At 50.7% G+C, this 17,348-nt stretch overlaps 1 pseudogene and 3 gene segments (V, D, J or C); all 4 read right to left on the minus strand.

Moving 5' to 3' along the window:
• Positions 1–1,188: 1,188 nt before the first annotated feature.
• Positions 1,189–3,739, minus strand: LOC107324957. The segment is given in 2 exon segments: positions 1,189–3,521; positions 3,660–3,739. Coding segments are annotated over 2 exon segments (450 nt in total).
• Positions 3,740–3,925: 186 nt separating this feature from the next.
• Positions 3,926–5,397, minus strand: LOC107324941 (annotated as a pseudogene).
• A 5,442-nt stretch (positions 5,398–10,839) lies between these two features.
• LOC107324953 lies at positions 10,840–12,988 on the minus strand. The segment is given in 1 exon segment: positions 10,840–12,988. A coding segment is annotated over 1 exon segment (492 nt).
• Positions 12,989–15,446: 2,458 nt separating this feature from the next.
• Positions 15,447–16,596, minus strand: LOC107324952. The segment is given in 2 exon segments: positions 15,447–16,284; positions 16,459–16,596. Coding segments are annotated over 2 exon segments (516 nt in total).
• Between the last annotated feature and the right edge of the window lie 752 nt (positions 16,597–17,348).

A 17,348-nucleotide genomic window follows, 5' to 3' on the forward strand; every position in this document is an offset into this window, starting at 1 on the left:
CTCAGGAACAACCCCCAGCTACATACTTGTGGTTCTCCAGAGCAGAGTACAGTATGAACACTTCTCCACAGTGAACAGAAAGTCTTCCTCAGTCTCAGGCCGATGTAGCTTTCACACATGCTGAGAGCTTAGCTGAAAGCTGTTGGGTAGAAAAGAAAGTTTTCCTCTTTGTGGTTTTTTGCCTTGCAGTTTAAGCCACGAGAGTAAGGGTCCCTGTTTTTTCATCATGGTCCCAAGCTTTGGACTATTTGGACAATGCTCTCAGAGATACGGTTTGAATTTTGGGAGGTCTGCTGAGCAGTCAGGGGTCGGACTTAATAATCCTTGTGGTTTCCTTCCAACTCAGAATGTTCTGTGATTCTGAGAAGAGCAGACGTTTAAAATGTCTCCTAGAAAAAGCTCCCTTCCCTGACAGGAGTAGTTAGCAGAGACAGTGCAAAGCACAACAGAAGGACAAGCAGATCAGCTTACTACTCACTTCCATGCCCCAAGTAGCTTCACGTTACATAGCAATCCTCAATAGCATTTCTGATGGTTATTCTCTCTCCTTATACCCAGGAGAGCTTTGCTGGACTTCTTTACTCATTTCCCATGAGCTTGGACAGATCTGTTTAAAAAAACAAACAAACAAAACAAAAACCACCACTATGTTCTTAATGACATTTGTCCCTGTTGCACAGGATGGGTAGGCAGAGAATCAGCCTCACCACAAGCTGCATCTATCCTTGACGGTCAAGCTGGGCTCAGAGCTACACGTTAGTGGTGGTGAGACACAACTGTATCTCAGAGCGCCCACACCTTCCTGTACACAGCTGCATGCTGCAGGCACCAGTGTGTGCTCAGCGCACAGAAGTAGACAGCTCTGTGCTGAAACTTGACATCCTGCACATGGAGAAGTACATGGGAGTTTTCCACAGAAAGCACAGAAGAGAACCTCCCAGAACTCTTCTGAGGCCTGAATGCATCCACCCACAGCAGTAGCTTAGGGGACTGGGTCAGGTGCTGCTGGTACCAGTAGATAGAGAAAACCGAGCTGCTGGTGGAGAAATTGCAGTGCAGGCTTGTGTTGTGTCCTGCCTGAATGGCTATTTCTTGTGGATACTGCAGCACAGAGTCCCTCTGTGCACAACCTGTAAAGCAAGAAAGACATTTCAGCACAGCTTGACTATATAACCATTCTATCTCGTGCATCTGTCATTGTTCCAACCTGCTCACTGTCTCCTCTCTACATTTCACTTTTCACAGGCTGTAAAATCCTGAGCTAAGTACACATGCACTTTTCTTTCACTACTCATGCCCAAGGCTGTCAGCTTAACTGTTTTATCACACTAGGCTCTGAGTCCACCTGTTCTGTCCATCCCCAAGCTGTATTAACTCTTTATTTCTCTTTTGGTAGGAGACACGAGTTATTCCTGTCCCACCTCACTTTGTGATTTCTTACTGTGAAATTTACTCCATACTTCCTCCCACATATTCTGTCCTTGCTTTCTCCTGAATCACACTGAAGTTCTTGTATGGACTCAACCTTCTTTCCTGCTCTATCAAGGATTATACCCATCTCCACACAATCTTAACAGCATTTTCTCCAATATATCCAGGAGGGTACAAGCTCCTATTTACTGTTCTGATCTGTTCCCTAGCAGCAATCCTTCTTTCACCATACATACCTATGAAAAGTGCATGAAAGTATCTGCTGCTAAGTATCTGCAGCAGAAAAGGCCAGAAACTTATTCATCTCCATACTGTCATTGCTCCTGACATCTGCCAGATTAATCACTGTACCCATCTGCAGGCCCTGTTTTCCCTACAGAAAATATTTCCAGTTTTACCAGGGAGATAGCACTCATATTTCCCCCCCTCCAGAAATGACGGGGTGTTATCTTGCCCCAATCTTCCCCTTCAGAAGATCACATCTCACCAAAGTCTGTCAGTCCCATCAAGGCTGTCAGAATAAGCAGGACCATGTCACACTCTTTGCCTTCACTGGGTACTGTGCAGTGCTTGGAATGACAGAGCTGAAGCTGGCAAGTTCTCAGCTTCTCTCTCGGCCAGCTATAAGCAGCCTCTACACTTCAACAGTGGGGGTGGAGCAAAGCTCGCTATGCTACTTCTAGGGATCTCAATAGCCAAGAGGAACTGGTGGTTAAACCTCTCGAGAGAAAAATCAAATCAATCTGTCCTGTGGTGAGGGTTACCTATGGTCAGCCACAGACTTTTCAGCACTAGGAGCTTCTTACATGGAATGAATGGTTGCAAGGGACCTACAGAGGTCCCTTCTTCAAGTACAACTGCCTTATGTGGTCAGGTCACAACTGAATTTGATGGTTCTGAAGGTCACTCAGTTAGTTATAAGGTAAAAGTCACCAAAAGTGACCCCTGTGTACTTCCCTCGCTTTGTCCTTCTTGATGCTCACAGCCAGTCCCAGCAAAGAGCAAGTGTCCCCAGTGATCTACCCTGCCATACAGAACTCAGCCAGACTCAGATAACTGCACCTACCGCTGCTATCAGTGGAGAAGGGATTGCTTCTACTGCCCTTCTCTGTTTCCCTGGGGACTGTCTGGGTGGAGGTATGACCAGTCATACACAAAGGAACTTAGACCCAGGTGTCAACTTTCTCTCCAACTTTCTCTGTTCCCAGGAGCATGAACCAAGTCCTATAAAGGAAACATCTCCATGCACAGCTGCTACTGCAGGAAGCCCTCCACAGGGAGAGAAACACTCTCCAGCTCAGGTAGTGAAGGACCTCTAACCACCAACTTCTACTTAGCTGTCAGGTATAGGCACACATAACCTTGTGATTCAGCATGGGTAGTAGAGACCCCCTGGCTCAGCTAAGCACTAAAACTGAACATTTTCAATGCCTTCTCAAAGAGAACAGGTGCTCTTCTCTTTGAGGATCCTGTGAGGATAAATTAGCACTGTGCCAAAAAATGAGTTTCCAAAAGGGGTCATTAGAATGAGTGTCAAGTGCAGATATTTGTGGTACTGTCAGGAAGTCATATCAATACCAAAGGTGCTGTGTTTGGGGCAAGACGAAACCGTGTTCAAAAAGCGCATGCTCCTGGAAAGCAATCGCTAAAGAAAACCCAGGAACGTGAAAACGATCCCTACAGGGACATTCACTGAACAATGGGCCTGTTAAAAGTTTTCCAGCACCGGCAGCGCCCCCTGCGGGTCGAACTGCGCCGCCCGCCGCAGTTCGTGCCCGGCCGCAGCCCCGGCTTCGCTTCCCGTGGGTCCACGGCGCAGTAATACACCGCCGCGTCCGTGAGTCGGGGACGGGAGAGCCACAAGGTGCTGGAGCGGCGGTCTGCCGACACCGACAGCCGCCCCGCCGGTTCCACCACCTCCTTGGCGCCTTGGAAGGCGCTGGCGATGAATGCGAGGCCTTGGCCTGGGAACTGACGGTACCAGTATATATAAGACTGTATGTTGGTGCGTGAGCAGGTGATGCCGATGCCGGTGCCCTCTCTGGTCTCTGCCGACGGCTCCTGCTGCACCTGGGCTCTGCTCACAGCCACTGCCGAGACGAAAACAAGAAGCAAACTCAGAAAATCCCCTTACTCCAATAAAAAGGAGAGATGAGCATGAGGTCGGAAAGAAGCCGGACGGGCACCGGAGAGCGCGACCCCAACCCGCCGGCGGCAGCACCGCGCACCAAGGATCACCGCGGCCAGTCCCGCCAGCCCTGCCCAGCACTGCCGCATCCCGCTGCTCCACCGCGTCTCGCTGCCCCCACCAGCCCCGGCTCTGCTCCTCTCGCGGCGCCTCCTCTCCGCCGCCGCCGCCAGCTCCGCCCCGGGAATGCGCCCTGCGCCGGCGTCACTAAGGGTTACTCCGGGCTGCGAGTGCTTCCGATCTGCAAATGGTTGCCGACCTGCAGATCTCTGTGTGCACAGGTGAAGCAGCGCTGCCGGGGGGAGAGCTGAGAGCCCCTTACCCAGAGCTCCATCATGCACAGACACACTCCCTCCCTTCCCGGAGTTGCTGCACGGTCAAGGAAGCTCCCTTCACCAGGGTGTCCTTCACAGCACAGAGATGCAAGGCCCTGTCAGAGAGATCGACTTCTGCCAGCTGCAGGAGGCTGTATTTCCCGGTGGTGTCAGCCATATGCTGAAATGGGCATCTTGCTTGGGGCCTGCTGCTGCCTGATGTGTTACCAGCTGCGGGGTTGGGCTTTCTTCTGCTGGTACCAAAACAAGCCATGAAAGTTAGCTGCCAGGTATGTGCAGGTGGTCTGGAAGGTGTTTCCCTTCTCCACTGTGACCTGTCCTTCTTGCTGGGTGACAAGAAAGCATCTGGAAGAAGAAAGCAAAGGTGAGCAGCTTTGCAGGGAAGGCTCCAGTATGCCAACATCGAGTGGACAGAAAACAGTGGGATAGAAGGCTCTGTCCTGCAGAAAGGTGTTGAGGCCTGGACGTAGCAAGGTGGTTTTGGAAGAGCTCTAAGCTTGTAGGCCAAAGGGGGGAGTTGCATTTTCCTAGAGGAAGCACACACTTTAACCCATTAGATTCATAAGCACTCTGACATTCGTACATCCCATCAATGTTAGCATGGGCACTCAGTACAACTAATAACCCTGTGTGGAGCCTGGGTTTTCTGGAGTAGAGTGATCATCCCAGCAGGTGTACTGGCTGTAGCTTTTTGTCGTTCCTCTCCTGCAGTGCATCCCCTCGTTTCTCCCCACTCCTCCATTTTCCACACCCTTGTTCCCTCCCCCTTCCTATGTCCCCGGCGGGGACGGGAGGGGAGAGCAGCCCCGGCGGAAGGAGCGGCAGTGCCCCCTGCGGACCCGGACGGCACTATGCCCCCGCCCGCCCCGCCCCGCCCGCCGCGGTTCTTGCCCGGCCGCAGCCCTGACTCCACTCCCCGTGGGACCAGAGCGCAGTAGTACACCGCCGCGTCCCCGTACCGGGGCCGGGCGAGCCACAGGGTGCTGGAGCGACGATCTGCCGACACCGACAGCCGCCCCGCCAAGTACTGCAGCTCCTTCGAGCCAACGTGTATGAACCCGAGGGATTCGGGGGCCCGGCCCGGGAGCTGATGGTACCAGTAGATGTAATCGGTGCGCTGTAGATGGGGGAGTGAGCAAGTGATGTTGACGCCGGTGCCCTCTCTGGTCTCTGCCGACGGCTGCTGCTGCACCTGGGCTCTGCTCACAGCCGCTGCTGAGAAGAAAACAAGAAAAACTCAGAAAATCTCCTTACTCCAATAGAAAGGAGAGGTGCACTAGGTCAGAAAGAAGCCGGACAGACAGAGGCGAGCGCGTCCTCGGCCCTCCGCAGCCCCCGGCCCAGCCCTGCCGGCTGCAGCCCCGCTCACCCAGGAGCACTGCAGCCAGCCCCGCCAGCCTCGCCGCCCGGCACTGCCGCATCCCGGCATTGCCGCATCCCGCCACTCCGCCGACCGCTCCGCGCTGCTCCCACCTGCCCCGGCTCAATTCCTGTCGCAGCACCTCCTCCCCACCGCCGCCGCCGCCGCCAACTCCTCCCCGGGGCTGCCCCCTGCGCCAGCATCTCTCGGGGTTGCTCCGCGGGCTGCCGAGTGCTGGGCGCGTGTGCGCGGTAGTGGGGCTGGGGCTGCTGCGAGCTAGGCTTAGCGCGTCCTTCGGCGCTGCCCGCGGCACGGCCGTGTGTACGGAGAGCTGTGGAACGGCTGTGAAAGCTTTTCAGGCACAGGAGAAAGCAGCAGCTCGCCTGCAGCGTCCCCAGTGAGAGCGGCGGACGGGAGGGCATAGTGTCGGGATGTGGAGCTCGGTATCGGCTGAGCCCTCGTCCCCCGACTGTCCCTGACGCTGCCGCAGCTCTGGAAACCCACAAGCGGGAACGGGTTGTACGAATTTTCCGGAGAGCAGCGTCAAATGCAATAGGGACATACAGGAGCTAGTACACCTCTTATGAGAAGGGTCCTTAAGAACCACTAAGTAGTGGCCCAGGCTGACATCAGTTGTCTGTGATTTCCTGTCCCTTCTTTGCACAGCATTTATGGAAAATTAAGCCTTATGTCTGAGTGCGTTGTCTAAACACTTCTTAACCTCCAGCAGGCTTGGTGTCATCACTACTTCACAGGGAATCTTCATCCAGTGCCTAAAAATGCTAGTCTCAAATGCAAAATACTTTATTTAGTAAACACCTCAAGAAAAGTCCTCAGAGCAAGGGAATGATGGTGACACATGAAGCACAAGTGGAGAATGGTTTCAGGCAAGTGAGAGAGGGAACAGGAAGAACAGAAGATATTGCAGATGTTGGAAACAGCCGTGGAAAACCTCACATTGTATGATGAGGATAGGAACCGTAAAGCCAAGGGTTTCAGTCAGCATTGTACTCCCGCAGGCGAACCTCAGAAGAGGTCCATCATCACTGTAGAAATGGACAATGATATTCCTGGTACCCGCTCCATAGCCAGACAACAAGGAAAATGTTGAGATCTACAGGTGCTGATCACTCCCCACTTTGTCAAAGGTTAGGCTATTCCTTCCAGGATTAGGAGAGACACAGAGCAGGTAATGACAAAAAGGGCCATGTGACACTGGGATGATAGAATCATAGAATCCTTAGAGTTCAAAGGGATCTCTGTGGGCCGTCTAGTCCAACTGCCCTGCAATGAAAAGGGACATCACAGCTAGATCAGGTTACCCAGGGCCTTATCCAGTCTTGCCTTGAAAGTCTCCAAGGATGGGGCATCAACCCCTCGGGGACACCACACATCATCAGTCTCTGTCCAGACACTGAGCCACTGGCCACCACTCTGGACTCAATCCTGTGGCCAGTTCTTCATCCATCAAACAGTACACCCATCAAATTCACATCTTTTCATTTTGGAGAGAAGGATGTTGTGCCATACTGCGTCAAAGGCCTTACAGAAGTTGGGATAGATGACATCAGTGGCTCTTCCCATGTCTATTGATGCAGTGACCCCATCATAGAAGGCCAAATAGGTCAAATAGAATTTGCCGTTGGTGCAGCCATACTGGTTCTCCTGTATCAGCTCCCTGCCTTCCATGTGCCTTAGCATAGCTTCCAGGAGGATCCATTCCATGACCTACCCTGGGACAGAAGTGAGACTGACAGGTAGTTCCCATGGTCATCTTTTTTACACTTTTTAAAAATGGGTATGATGTTTCCTTTTTTCCAGTCACCAGGAACTTCATTTAATTGCCAAGTCTTTTGAAATGTCATAGCAAGTGGCTCGGCAACCACATCAGCCAGTTTCCTTAGGGCTCTGGGATACTTCACATCAGGACCCGTAGATTTATGGATATTCAGGTTCCTCAGGTGGTCATGAATCACATCTTCACTTACAGTGGGAGAGACAGTGCTTTCCCAGTACCCTCCCACCAAACCAAACATTTGAGAACTGTGTCACAAGCAGTTTCCAGGAAAGAACAAGGCAAACAAGTTGTTTAGTAACTCAGACTTCTCCTTGTCTGTTGTTACCAGCCTGCCTGTGTCACTCACTAGGGGATTATTTCCTCCTGGACTTTCCTTTTCTGATTGAGGTACCTGTAGAAGGCTGTTGTTCTTTTTGGCATCCCTAGCCAATTTCAGTTCAAGTTGAGCCTTGGCTTTCCTGACCCCATCCCTACACAGCCTAGCAGCTTCCTTATACTCTTCCCATAATACCTGTACTTGTTTCCACTGCCTGTGCATTTTCTTCTTGCTTTTCAGTCTGACCAACAGATCCCAGTTCAGTCACATCTCTTGCATCCCTTTCTTGAGTTGCTATACCTGTAGAGGAAGAGCTCTTGTGCCCTGAAGAAAACCTCCTTAAATATCTACCAGCTCTTCTTCACATCTCTGCCCATGTCTCTTCACATCTGTGCCCAGTCTCCCAGGGTGGTTTGCTGATGAACTCCCTGAAGAGATGGAGGTAGAAAGCCTCATCAGCAGGCTCTGACTGATCTGGTGGCCTGTAGCAGACATCACTCACAAGACTCCCTTTGCTGCCTTGGTCTCAGTCATCTGTAGGCTTTTGACTTGCTCATGACTGTTCTTTAGGGACAGCTCTTCACATTCTATTCCTTTCCTGATGTAGATAGCAACACTCCTCTCCTCCTTCCTTGCCTGTCCCTTCTGAACAGCTTGTAGCCATCAATAGCCACACTCCAGTCATGGGAATCATCCCACCAGGTTTCAGTGACAACAACTATATTGTGGTTTTCAAGCAGCACAGTAGCTTCCAGCTCCTGTTTGTTTCCCAAGCTGTGTGCATTGGTGTAAAGTCACTTCAGTTGGGCAGCTGGTCTTACCCTTAAAGGATAACTTCTTTGTTCCTTCTAGGTACTTCCTATGAATTTCCCCATTGCCTTTTCCTGTTGCTGAGGCAACTGAGAAGAATGAATTCAGTCACAAATGTCAGGATCACCTTTGCCAAGGCTCTGTGCTTTCTGAAGGAGATTATGTCAGAGTTTGCTCTGTTATTGCTTGTTAAGAGCAGCAGCAAGACTCAAACACAGTGTCTTTTCCTGGCTATGTGGTTTTCTCATGGCCTCTACTGTTCAGTGATGGTATCCACCTTCCTCCATTCTCTGTCTCTCTCACTTCTTCCACAGAGATAGGTATAGAAAGTTTTGTCAATCTTTCTCCAGGCATCCATCCAAGTACTCTTTTCTTCATGACCCTTCCTGAAAGAGAGCTACAAATCAGAAGATTCTGAAGTACAGAATACACACATATATTGTTCTTTGCAGCTGGTTCATTGAACCACAGAATTGTAGAATCATAGAATGGCCTGGGTTGAAAAGGACCACAATGATCATCTAGTTTCATCCCCCATGCTATCTGCAGGGTCGCCAACCACCATCACATGTGACATTCTCGTCTTTAAACTGGAGAGACATGGATCTGACAGGTGGTCAACTCAGTGGATAAGCAGGGGGTTGAACGGTTCTGCTTAAGATTTCCAGTCAATGGCTTGATGACCAGCTGGAGAAAAGAGATTTTTTGTACAGGGGTCACACAGAATCACACAGAATCACGGAATGACCTGGGCTGGAAGGGACCTCAAGAATCATGAAGCTCCACACCCCTGCCTGGCAGGGCCACCAAACTTCCACATTTACTAGATCAGGTTGCCCAGGGCCCCATCCAACCTGGCCCTGAACACCTCCAAGGACGGGGCATCCACAGCGTCCCTGGGCAGCCTGTTCCAGGACCTAACCACTCTCCTAGTAAAGAACTTCCCCCTAACATCCAACCTAAATCTTCCCTCTTTTAACTTAAAACCATTTCCCCTAGTCCTGCTATTATCAGCCTTTTTGAAGAGTTCACTCCCCTCCTGGGAGTAAGTTCCCTTCAGATACTGAAAGGCTGAAATGAGGTTTCCCCACAGCCTTCTTTTCTCCAGGCTCCCTCAGCCTGTCTTCATAGGGGAGGTGTTCCAGCCCCCTGATCATCTTTGTGGCCCTCCTCTGGACCCTTTCCAAAATCTCCATGTCTTTCTTGTACTGAGGGCTCCATACCTGGACACAGTACTCCAGTACTCCATGGGGCCTCACAAGAGCACAGTAAAGAGGAACAACCACCTCCCTATCCCTGCTGGCCAACCCTCTCCTGATGGTCAGAAAGAGCTGTGTGTGCAGCCCAGCAGTAACACACTTTTGCAGGGCTGAGAGGATTTCTACAACAGTGTGGTTTCTTTCCTTCTTCCCTTTTGTGAGGAAACAGGCCCATGAGTTTTTCTCAAAATACCTTCACTTGTAGCAGAAAACAAGCCTGGGTACTGTGTGTTTTTGGCTATTTTGGGATCTCAGTAAGAGACGTGTGGAAATTCAAGGCTAGTTAACTAACTTACTGAGAAAAAATAATCAGAAGGCTCTCTACAGGCTCAGTCTGCTTCCATTCCTCTTCTGTTTTGATCTTAGTAGAACAGACCATGATTACGTGTTGCCTGGAAATGCTTGAAATGCTTGGGCTTCTTCTCCTGCCACTCAAAAGATGCCTTTACTGGGGAATGAGGATGTCATAATGTAAAAATACAGCAATGTGGGAAGACAATGCAAAGATGTACTGGTTTTATCAGTATTCCAAATCATGATACCATGCAGAAGGATACAGGGTGCAGAGGCACAGCACACCACTTCCTACTTCTGTGTTCTCAAGCAGTTTCAATTGAGTTCTGACACTTGTCACAGTTTGAACGAAAAATCCACCTGCGTCTGTGACAGGGGCTGTGGGCCCCACAGGGACCCTAGGCCGAAAGGGGAAAAAAAAAATGTTAATTAGGAAAAGAAAACAGCGGCAATGATCTAAGGAGGCACACTTATTTACTAAATGCTATATCGAAATACAGGATAACACAATATAATACAATATAATTGAAAATTGAGCTAACGAATCAAGCAAAATAGGAGAGAGAATGAGTCCCATAACCGAGAGGCCTACTGTGAAATCTAGGCAAGATGGTGAAGGCTCCCACACACTCCCCTGAATGCCAGAACTTGAAAGACGTCAGTCTGTTCTGCAACCGAGTTAATATAGAGTCCAGGTCCCGTGACCTATCTTGTTGTTCTCTGGGAGATGTAGTCTTCTTCTGTTGCAGATTCAGTAAAATTATTCATGCTTTATATGATGTTATGATGTGGAATACTGATAGCAAAATTACAAAATTATTTAAACCATGACAACACTCCAAGAAAACTACTATTCCCATGAACTCCCACTGCTCCCTACGTAATCTCTGATTCTGGATGACAGCACTGAGGGCGTGGTCATAGCCTTCCTCTCTCTCCTTTTGAGTTGTTAATTGTAACTACCTTTCATATTAATATCTTATATTCTTTTACTATTTGTAGTAAATTTGTTATCTCTCCTTATCTTAATTGGGTCATTTTTCTTTCCTTCTCCCTGAAAGTAGGGAGAAAGGAACTCCCTTTTCCCGTCACACTTGAAAGTATGACAACAGCCCCTATAGTTAGCTACAATGCTATATATTCAAGAGGAGCTTTTCAGAAAATAATCAGAGCCACAAAGGATGCCTCTTTATATGAAGCAAATCAGGCCCACTGTAAAAGGTAACCAGTTCCTTTCTCTCTCATCCACTATTCTTACCACATTCTTGTTGGGAATATGGTGAGTGTGAAGCCCCAACTTTCAGCCCTCATTCTCCATGAGGAGTTCTCAGCTCAATGGACAACTCAGTTCAATGGACCTCTCAACTGCTATCAGCTTTGTTCCACACTAAATCTTGAGGCTGCTTGTCTCAGATGAAGAAAATTGGGAGATCTGGCATGAAGAGAGTCTGGGCCTGTGCCAGGGTCTTAGTGGTAGCTATATAGGACCAGTGGCACTTTCTGGGTCCTGCCAGTACATGTGCCTCAGTTCCCTCATGGTGTGGTGCCCAACTGCTCCTCACCCATCTCCCACTTCCTCAAGATCTGCTCTCCTAACTGCATCTCTGACATCAAGAACTGTCATGCTGAGACCACTGCCTGCCATGGCAAACCTGCAGCCCCAAAACTCTGAACAGCAGCTCAAATGAAACCTGTGTCAGACAGTACCAGAACTCCACCACTGGTATCAAGCTCTCTACCATGGTGTTGATCCTGCCTGAAACAATACTCCATTTCTTCCCCCAGAATACTGTTCTGGGATCCTCCACCTCCACTGCTGCTGGCAGCATCCTCAGCTGCCAAGGAGTGCCAAATCACCTCTTGGGCCTACTGTGTCCCCTCAGTAAAGATGCTGGACATTGTCGCAAACGAAGTCCCTCAGGATCTCACAACATGACACAATTTTTCAGCTGTTGTTCCAAGAGCAGCCAAATATCTTTGGCTTGTTATGCAAAGACACACAGGAAGAGGCTACCTTGCCTTCTCCAACAAAATGCCAACAAAATGTTTTTTTTCCAACTGAACAATTCTATGATTCTATGATTTCCACCACGTATGGCCCCCAGAGCTGCCCATGGAGCAGCCCATGCTTTGTTCTTTGTGGGTGTAATACGAGTGTTTAAGAAAACCAGTCTCAGTTCCCAGAAGAGTGGGAGTCTGTGACACACTGAAAAGGCTCCTCTCTTGGGCACTAGATGTAGCTATTGACCTTTGCCTTGCAGTCTTTCTTCCAACAGCAACCCCCACACATTCAGCAAAGAGAGAACACAGCCACTGCTGTGCTCACAGGAAAAACAAGGAGTGTGCGGGAAGCCACGGAGGCAAACCACCCTGCAGGCTTCCAGGAACAGAGCTCCACCTGCTCTCATCAGTGTGACACTTGAGAAGAATATGAGGATAGAAGGTGGAATAAAACTGTGCGGATGTCCCTCTGCTGTCAAACACAGCTCATGCTGTCAGTTGTGCTGTCCTACACACTTGAGACATAACTATCTGACTCACACCAGCCTAAGTCAATGCCTGCTATAGGTGCCCTGCTATTTTCCCTCGAGAACTCAGGGAGGTGCACTCTGGTCAGGTTGGAGTTTGTCAGCCCTGCAGGCAGCGCCCCCTGCGGGCACGGACGGCACTGTGCCCCTGCCACGCCCAAAGAGGTTCGTGTCCGGCCGCAGCCCCGGCTCCTCTCCCCGTGCTACCAACGCGCAGTAATACACCGCCGAGTCCCAGAGCCGGGGCCAGGCGAGCCACAGGGTGCTGGAGCGGCGGTCTTCCGACACCGACAGCCGCCCCACCGGGTCCGCCACCTCCTTGGAGCCTTTAACGGCGTTGACGAGGTATGCGGGGCCTCGGCCCGGGAGCAGACGGTACCAGTAGATGATCTCGCTGGACTGTATGTTGGGGTGTGAGCAGGTGATGCTGATGCCGGTGCCCTCTCTGGTCTCTGCCGACGGCTCCTGCTGCACCTGAGCTCTGCTCACAGCCACCACTGAGAAGAAAAATACAAGAAGCAAACTGAGACAATCCATTTTCTCCCACTGGAATTTCATGCAGGATGAGAGAGGCGCGTGAGCTTAGAGAGAAGCCGAAGGGCAAGATGAGAGCCCGCAGCCCCCTCAGTCCGGCCCCGCCAGTAGCAGCCCCGCGCACCCAGGAGCACCACGACCAGCCCCGCGGCCCGGCACTGCCGCATCCCGCCGCTCCACCGCCCGCGCCGCGCTCCACCCGCCAGCGTCGGATCTGCTCTGCCGGTAGCGCCTCCTCCCCGCCGCCGCCGCCAGCTCCTCGGGGCTGCGCTCTCCGCCAGTGTTACTAGGGGTTGCTACGGGCTGCGAGTGCTGGGAGTCTGCGCTCGTGTAGGGGGTTTGGGCACTGCGAGATGGTTCTGCACGTCCCGCGGCGCAGCCAGTGAACGGCTGTGGAGGCGTTTCGGGCACAGGAGAAAGCAGCTGCCCGCCTGCAAGCATCTCCAGCCATGGGCAGTCCTGGATGAATTACTCTGGATGAGGCCTCAAGAGGACAGAGATGGGGGAACAATCATTTCCCTTGCCCTGCTTGCCATCCCTCCTTTTCATGCAGCCCAGGGTACAGCTGTACTTCCAGGCTGCTCTCTCATGTCAAGCTTTTCATCCAGCAGACCCCCAAGTACTTTTGCACACAGCTGCTCTGAAGGAGTTCTCCCAGTCTGTACACATAGCTGAGATTACCCCAACTGTAGCACAACTTGTACTTGGCCTTCTTGCACTTCATTAGGTTCTCATGGACCCACTTTCAATGCTTGTGCAGGTCCCATTGGATGACATCCCTTCCTTCTGTTGCATTCTGTGCACCACTGTGCATAAAGTCTTCAGCAAAGTTGTTGAAAACACCCAACTGATCCCTTATCCACTGAATATTCCACCCTTCATATCTTCGCAATTTAGAGAAATAAATGTTTCATGGGACCATATCAAGGGCCTAGCAGAATTCCAGGTAGATGACATCAGTTATCCAACCTTGGTTCCCTTGATGCCATCAGTCCATCATAAAAGGCCACCAGATTTGTCAGGAGCAATCAGCCCTTGGTGAAACCATGCTGGTTGTTTTGGACCACCACCTTGTCCCTTAATGTGCCTTAATGTCTCTTCCAGGAGGATCTGCTCTATGATCTTCCTAGGCACAGACATATGGCTCACTGACCCATAGTTGATCCAGTCTTCACCCTTTCTTCAATATGGGAGGGATGTATTCATTTTTCCACCCACCAGGGACTTCAGCTGACAGTCATGACTTGTAAAAGATGATGGCAAGTCGCTTGAGAACTAATCCTGCTTGAAAAACCTTGTCTCCTTCTATAACCAGGTGACCCATCAGGTAGATGATGGAAAGGCTGCTGATGTAGTCTACCTAGATTTCAGCAAAGCCTTTGACACCGTCTTCCACAACATTGTCCTGGCAGCCTGTGGCTTGAACAGGTACCCTCTTTGCTGGGTAAAAGACTGGCCCAGAGAGTGGTGGTGAATGGAGTTAAATTCATCAGGAGACCGGTCATGAGTGGTGTTCCTAGGAGTTGGTGTGGAGCCCCATTCAGTTTAATGCTGTTATTACTGATCTGGATGAAGGAATTGAGTGCAGTAATGACACAAAGAAGGGGAAGAGTTCATTGGCCTGAGATTACTACAATGGGATCAGGACAGTCTGGATTGCTGGGCCGAAGACAACTGTAGGAGCTTTGATAAGACCATGTTCCAAGACCTGCTGTTCAGTCCCAAGAACACCATGCATGGCTACAGTCTTGGGGCAGAGTGGCTGGAAAGGTGCACGGGAGGTGTTGATTCATGGCCAGCTGAACACAAGCCAGCAGTGTGCTCAGGTGGCCAAGAAGGTCAGTGTCATCATGGCTTGTATCAGAAATAGTGTAGTGAGCCAAATGAGGGAGGAGATTATCCCTCTGCACTTGGCACCAGTGAGGATGCACCTTGAGTACTGTACTCAGTTTCAGAACCCTCACTGCTAAAAAGAGCTTGCAGTCTTGGAGCTTGTCCACAGAAGGGCAATAAAGCAGTGAAATCTTATGAGGAACAGCTGAGGAAAGTGCCAGAAAAGAGGTTGTAGCAAGGTGAAGGTTGGCCTCTTTCCCCACGTAATTAGCAATAAGACAAGATTTTAGTCAGAAACACCAAGATCCTCATTTCCACTACCTGAACCTACTTGTATACTATAGGAAATGCTGAGAGCATGAGGTAATCCTGTGTTTTCTGAAAACATGGCACATGTCTTTTTTTGTTACCCACTACCTAACTCTTTCTCTCCATTTTCTTTCCTTTTTTTTTTTTTTTTTTTCCCTTTTTCCACCCTTCATTTCCTATGGGCTATGAGCCTCCTCAGAACCAACAGTTCCCTTCCAAAAAGGCTTGTGTGAGCTCGGACTTGCACTGTGGAGCGTGTTTTCAGTGTGACTACATTTTCCTCTATAAACATTCACTAAAGATTTCTGCGTCTCCCCTGAGCATTTGATTATTCTTTCCACCTTTCCAACATTCTTTCCAACTGGCCAGGGAGAATGGCTTTGCTCCTGGTGGGTAAGAGATGAATGTTTATGGAGACCCTTCTCCTTTGCCAGAAGAATGGGAGGTTGTGACACACTGCAGACTGCAGAGGCTGCTCTCTTGGGCACTGTACCTTGAAGCAGAAGGTCTCTCTGCCAGTGGCAGAAGAGGGAACTACTGGCTTTTGCCTCGCAATTTTTCTGCCCACAGCGAAGCCCAAAGGTTATTTAAAGGGAGAACATGACCACTGCTCTGTTTATGGAAAAAGCATGGGTATAAGCCTCCTTGCTGGCTCATAGAAACAGGGCTCCTCCTGCTCTCACCATTGTGGCACTGGGGAAGCAAGAGAGGATAGTAGAATTGTGAGGAGGTCTCCATAGTGTACAACAGAGCTTGTACTGTCATTTATGCCATCTTGCTCACTTCAGACATAGATGTGTCTGACTCACACTGTTTTCAGTCGATGCCTGCTATTGGTGCGGCGCTCGTTTCTCTCGAGCACTCAGGGAGGTGCACTCTGGTTAGGATGGAGTTTGGCGGCCTGCATGTAGCGCCCCCTGCTGGCCGGGATGGCTCTGTGCCCCCACTCCGCCCAAAGCGGTTCGTGTCCGGCCGAAGCCCCGGCTTCTCTCCCCGTGTGCCTACGGCGCAGTAGTACACCGCCGAGTCCCCAAGCCGGGGCCCGGCGAGCCACAGGGCGCTGGAGCGGCGGTCTGCCGACAGCGACACCCGCCCCGCCGGGTCCGCCACCTCCTTCGAGCCTTTAACGGCGCTGACGAGGAATGCGGGGCCTCGGCCCGGGAGCTGACGGTACCAGTAGATGCCCTCGCTGATCTGTATGTTGGGGTGAGAGCAGGTAATGTTGACGCCGGTGCCCTCTCTGGTCTCTGCCGATGGATCCTGCTGCACCTGAGCTCTGCTCACAGCCACTGCCAAAAAGAGAAGAAGGAAATTCAGAAAATCTCTTCGTTCCAACAGAAATTTCAGGCCGGAGGAGAATGAGGGGCACGAGGTTGGAAAGAAGCCGAATGGACAGAAGCCAGGGCGACCCTAGACTCCCGCAGGCCCCTCAGTGCCGCCCCCCTGGTGGCAGCCCAGCGCACCCAGGAGCACCGCGGCCAGCCCCGCTGCCAGGCACAGCCTCATCCCGCCTTTCCGCCGCCCGCGCCGTGCTGCCTCCTCCAGCACCGGCTCGGCTCGGCTCGGCTCGGCTCGGCTCGGCTCGGCTCGGCTCGGCTCGGCTCGGCGCCTTGAGCTTTCTCCCCGCCGCCAGCGCCGTTATATATATATATATTGGCGGGGGGCGGGGCTCCATGAGGAACTCCATGTGACTGTATGCTGGTATAAGTCACATATGTTTACACACATGAATGGGCTTGTCATATGCTTTGAGGAGGCTATCTTCAAAGGTTATTCAGCTCTCCTGCACCGTTTCCCCTCCATGGCAGTTTCCTTCTTGTGCCACTTGTCTTCCTGAAGAGCCTCAGATGTGCCCTTTTGAAGTCCATGATTGCAAACCTGTCCTTGGTCAGTCCTCTCAGGATCTTATGCTGCACAGACTCATGGTCACTGAAGCCAAGGCTGTCCCTTATTGATTCAATATTCAAGAGTTTCTCCTTGTTTGTGAGGAAGGGTTCCAATAGACAGTTTTCCTTATTCATTTTGTCAGCTATCTGGATTATAAATATAGTCTTTATTTGATTTCAGAAATCTCCAGAATTCCTGACGTCCAGCTGTACTACCCATGCAGCATTTATGGAGGTGGTTAATGTTAACTCTGTCCGGAAGGAGACTCACGTGGAAGAGCTCTATTGGGTAACACACTGATATGCAGACAATCCCTGGGAGTTCCTCTGCAGCACTGCAGGTGGCAGTCCTTGCCAAGGAAAACAAACACCCAAGACTTCAGCAAACTGGAGAATCTCCTACCAAAAAGGAAGTGTCTTTTTTAAATCTCACACACATATTCTTCTTCCTACAGATGTAAGGTTTT

This window comes from Coturnix japonica, chromosome 27 (assembly GCF_001577835.2).
Source record: "Coturnix japonica isolate 7356 chromosome 27, Coturnix japonica 2.1, whole genome shotgun sequence".
NCBI lineage: Eukaryota > Metazoa > Chordata > Aves > Galliformes > Phasianidae > Coturnix > Coturnix japonica.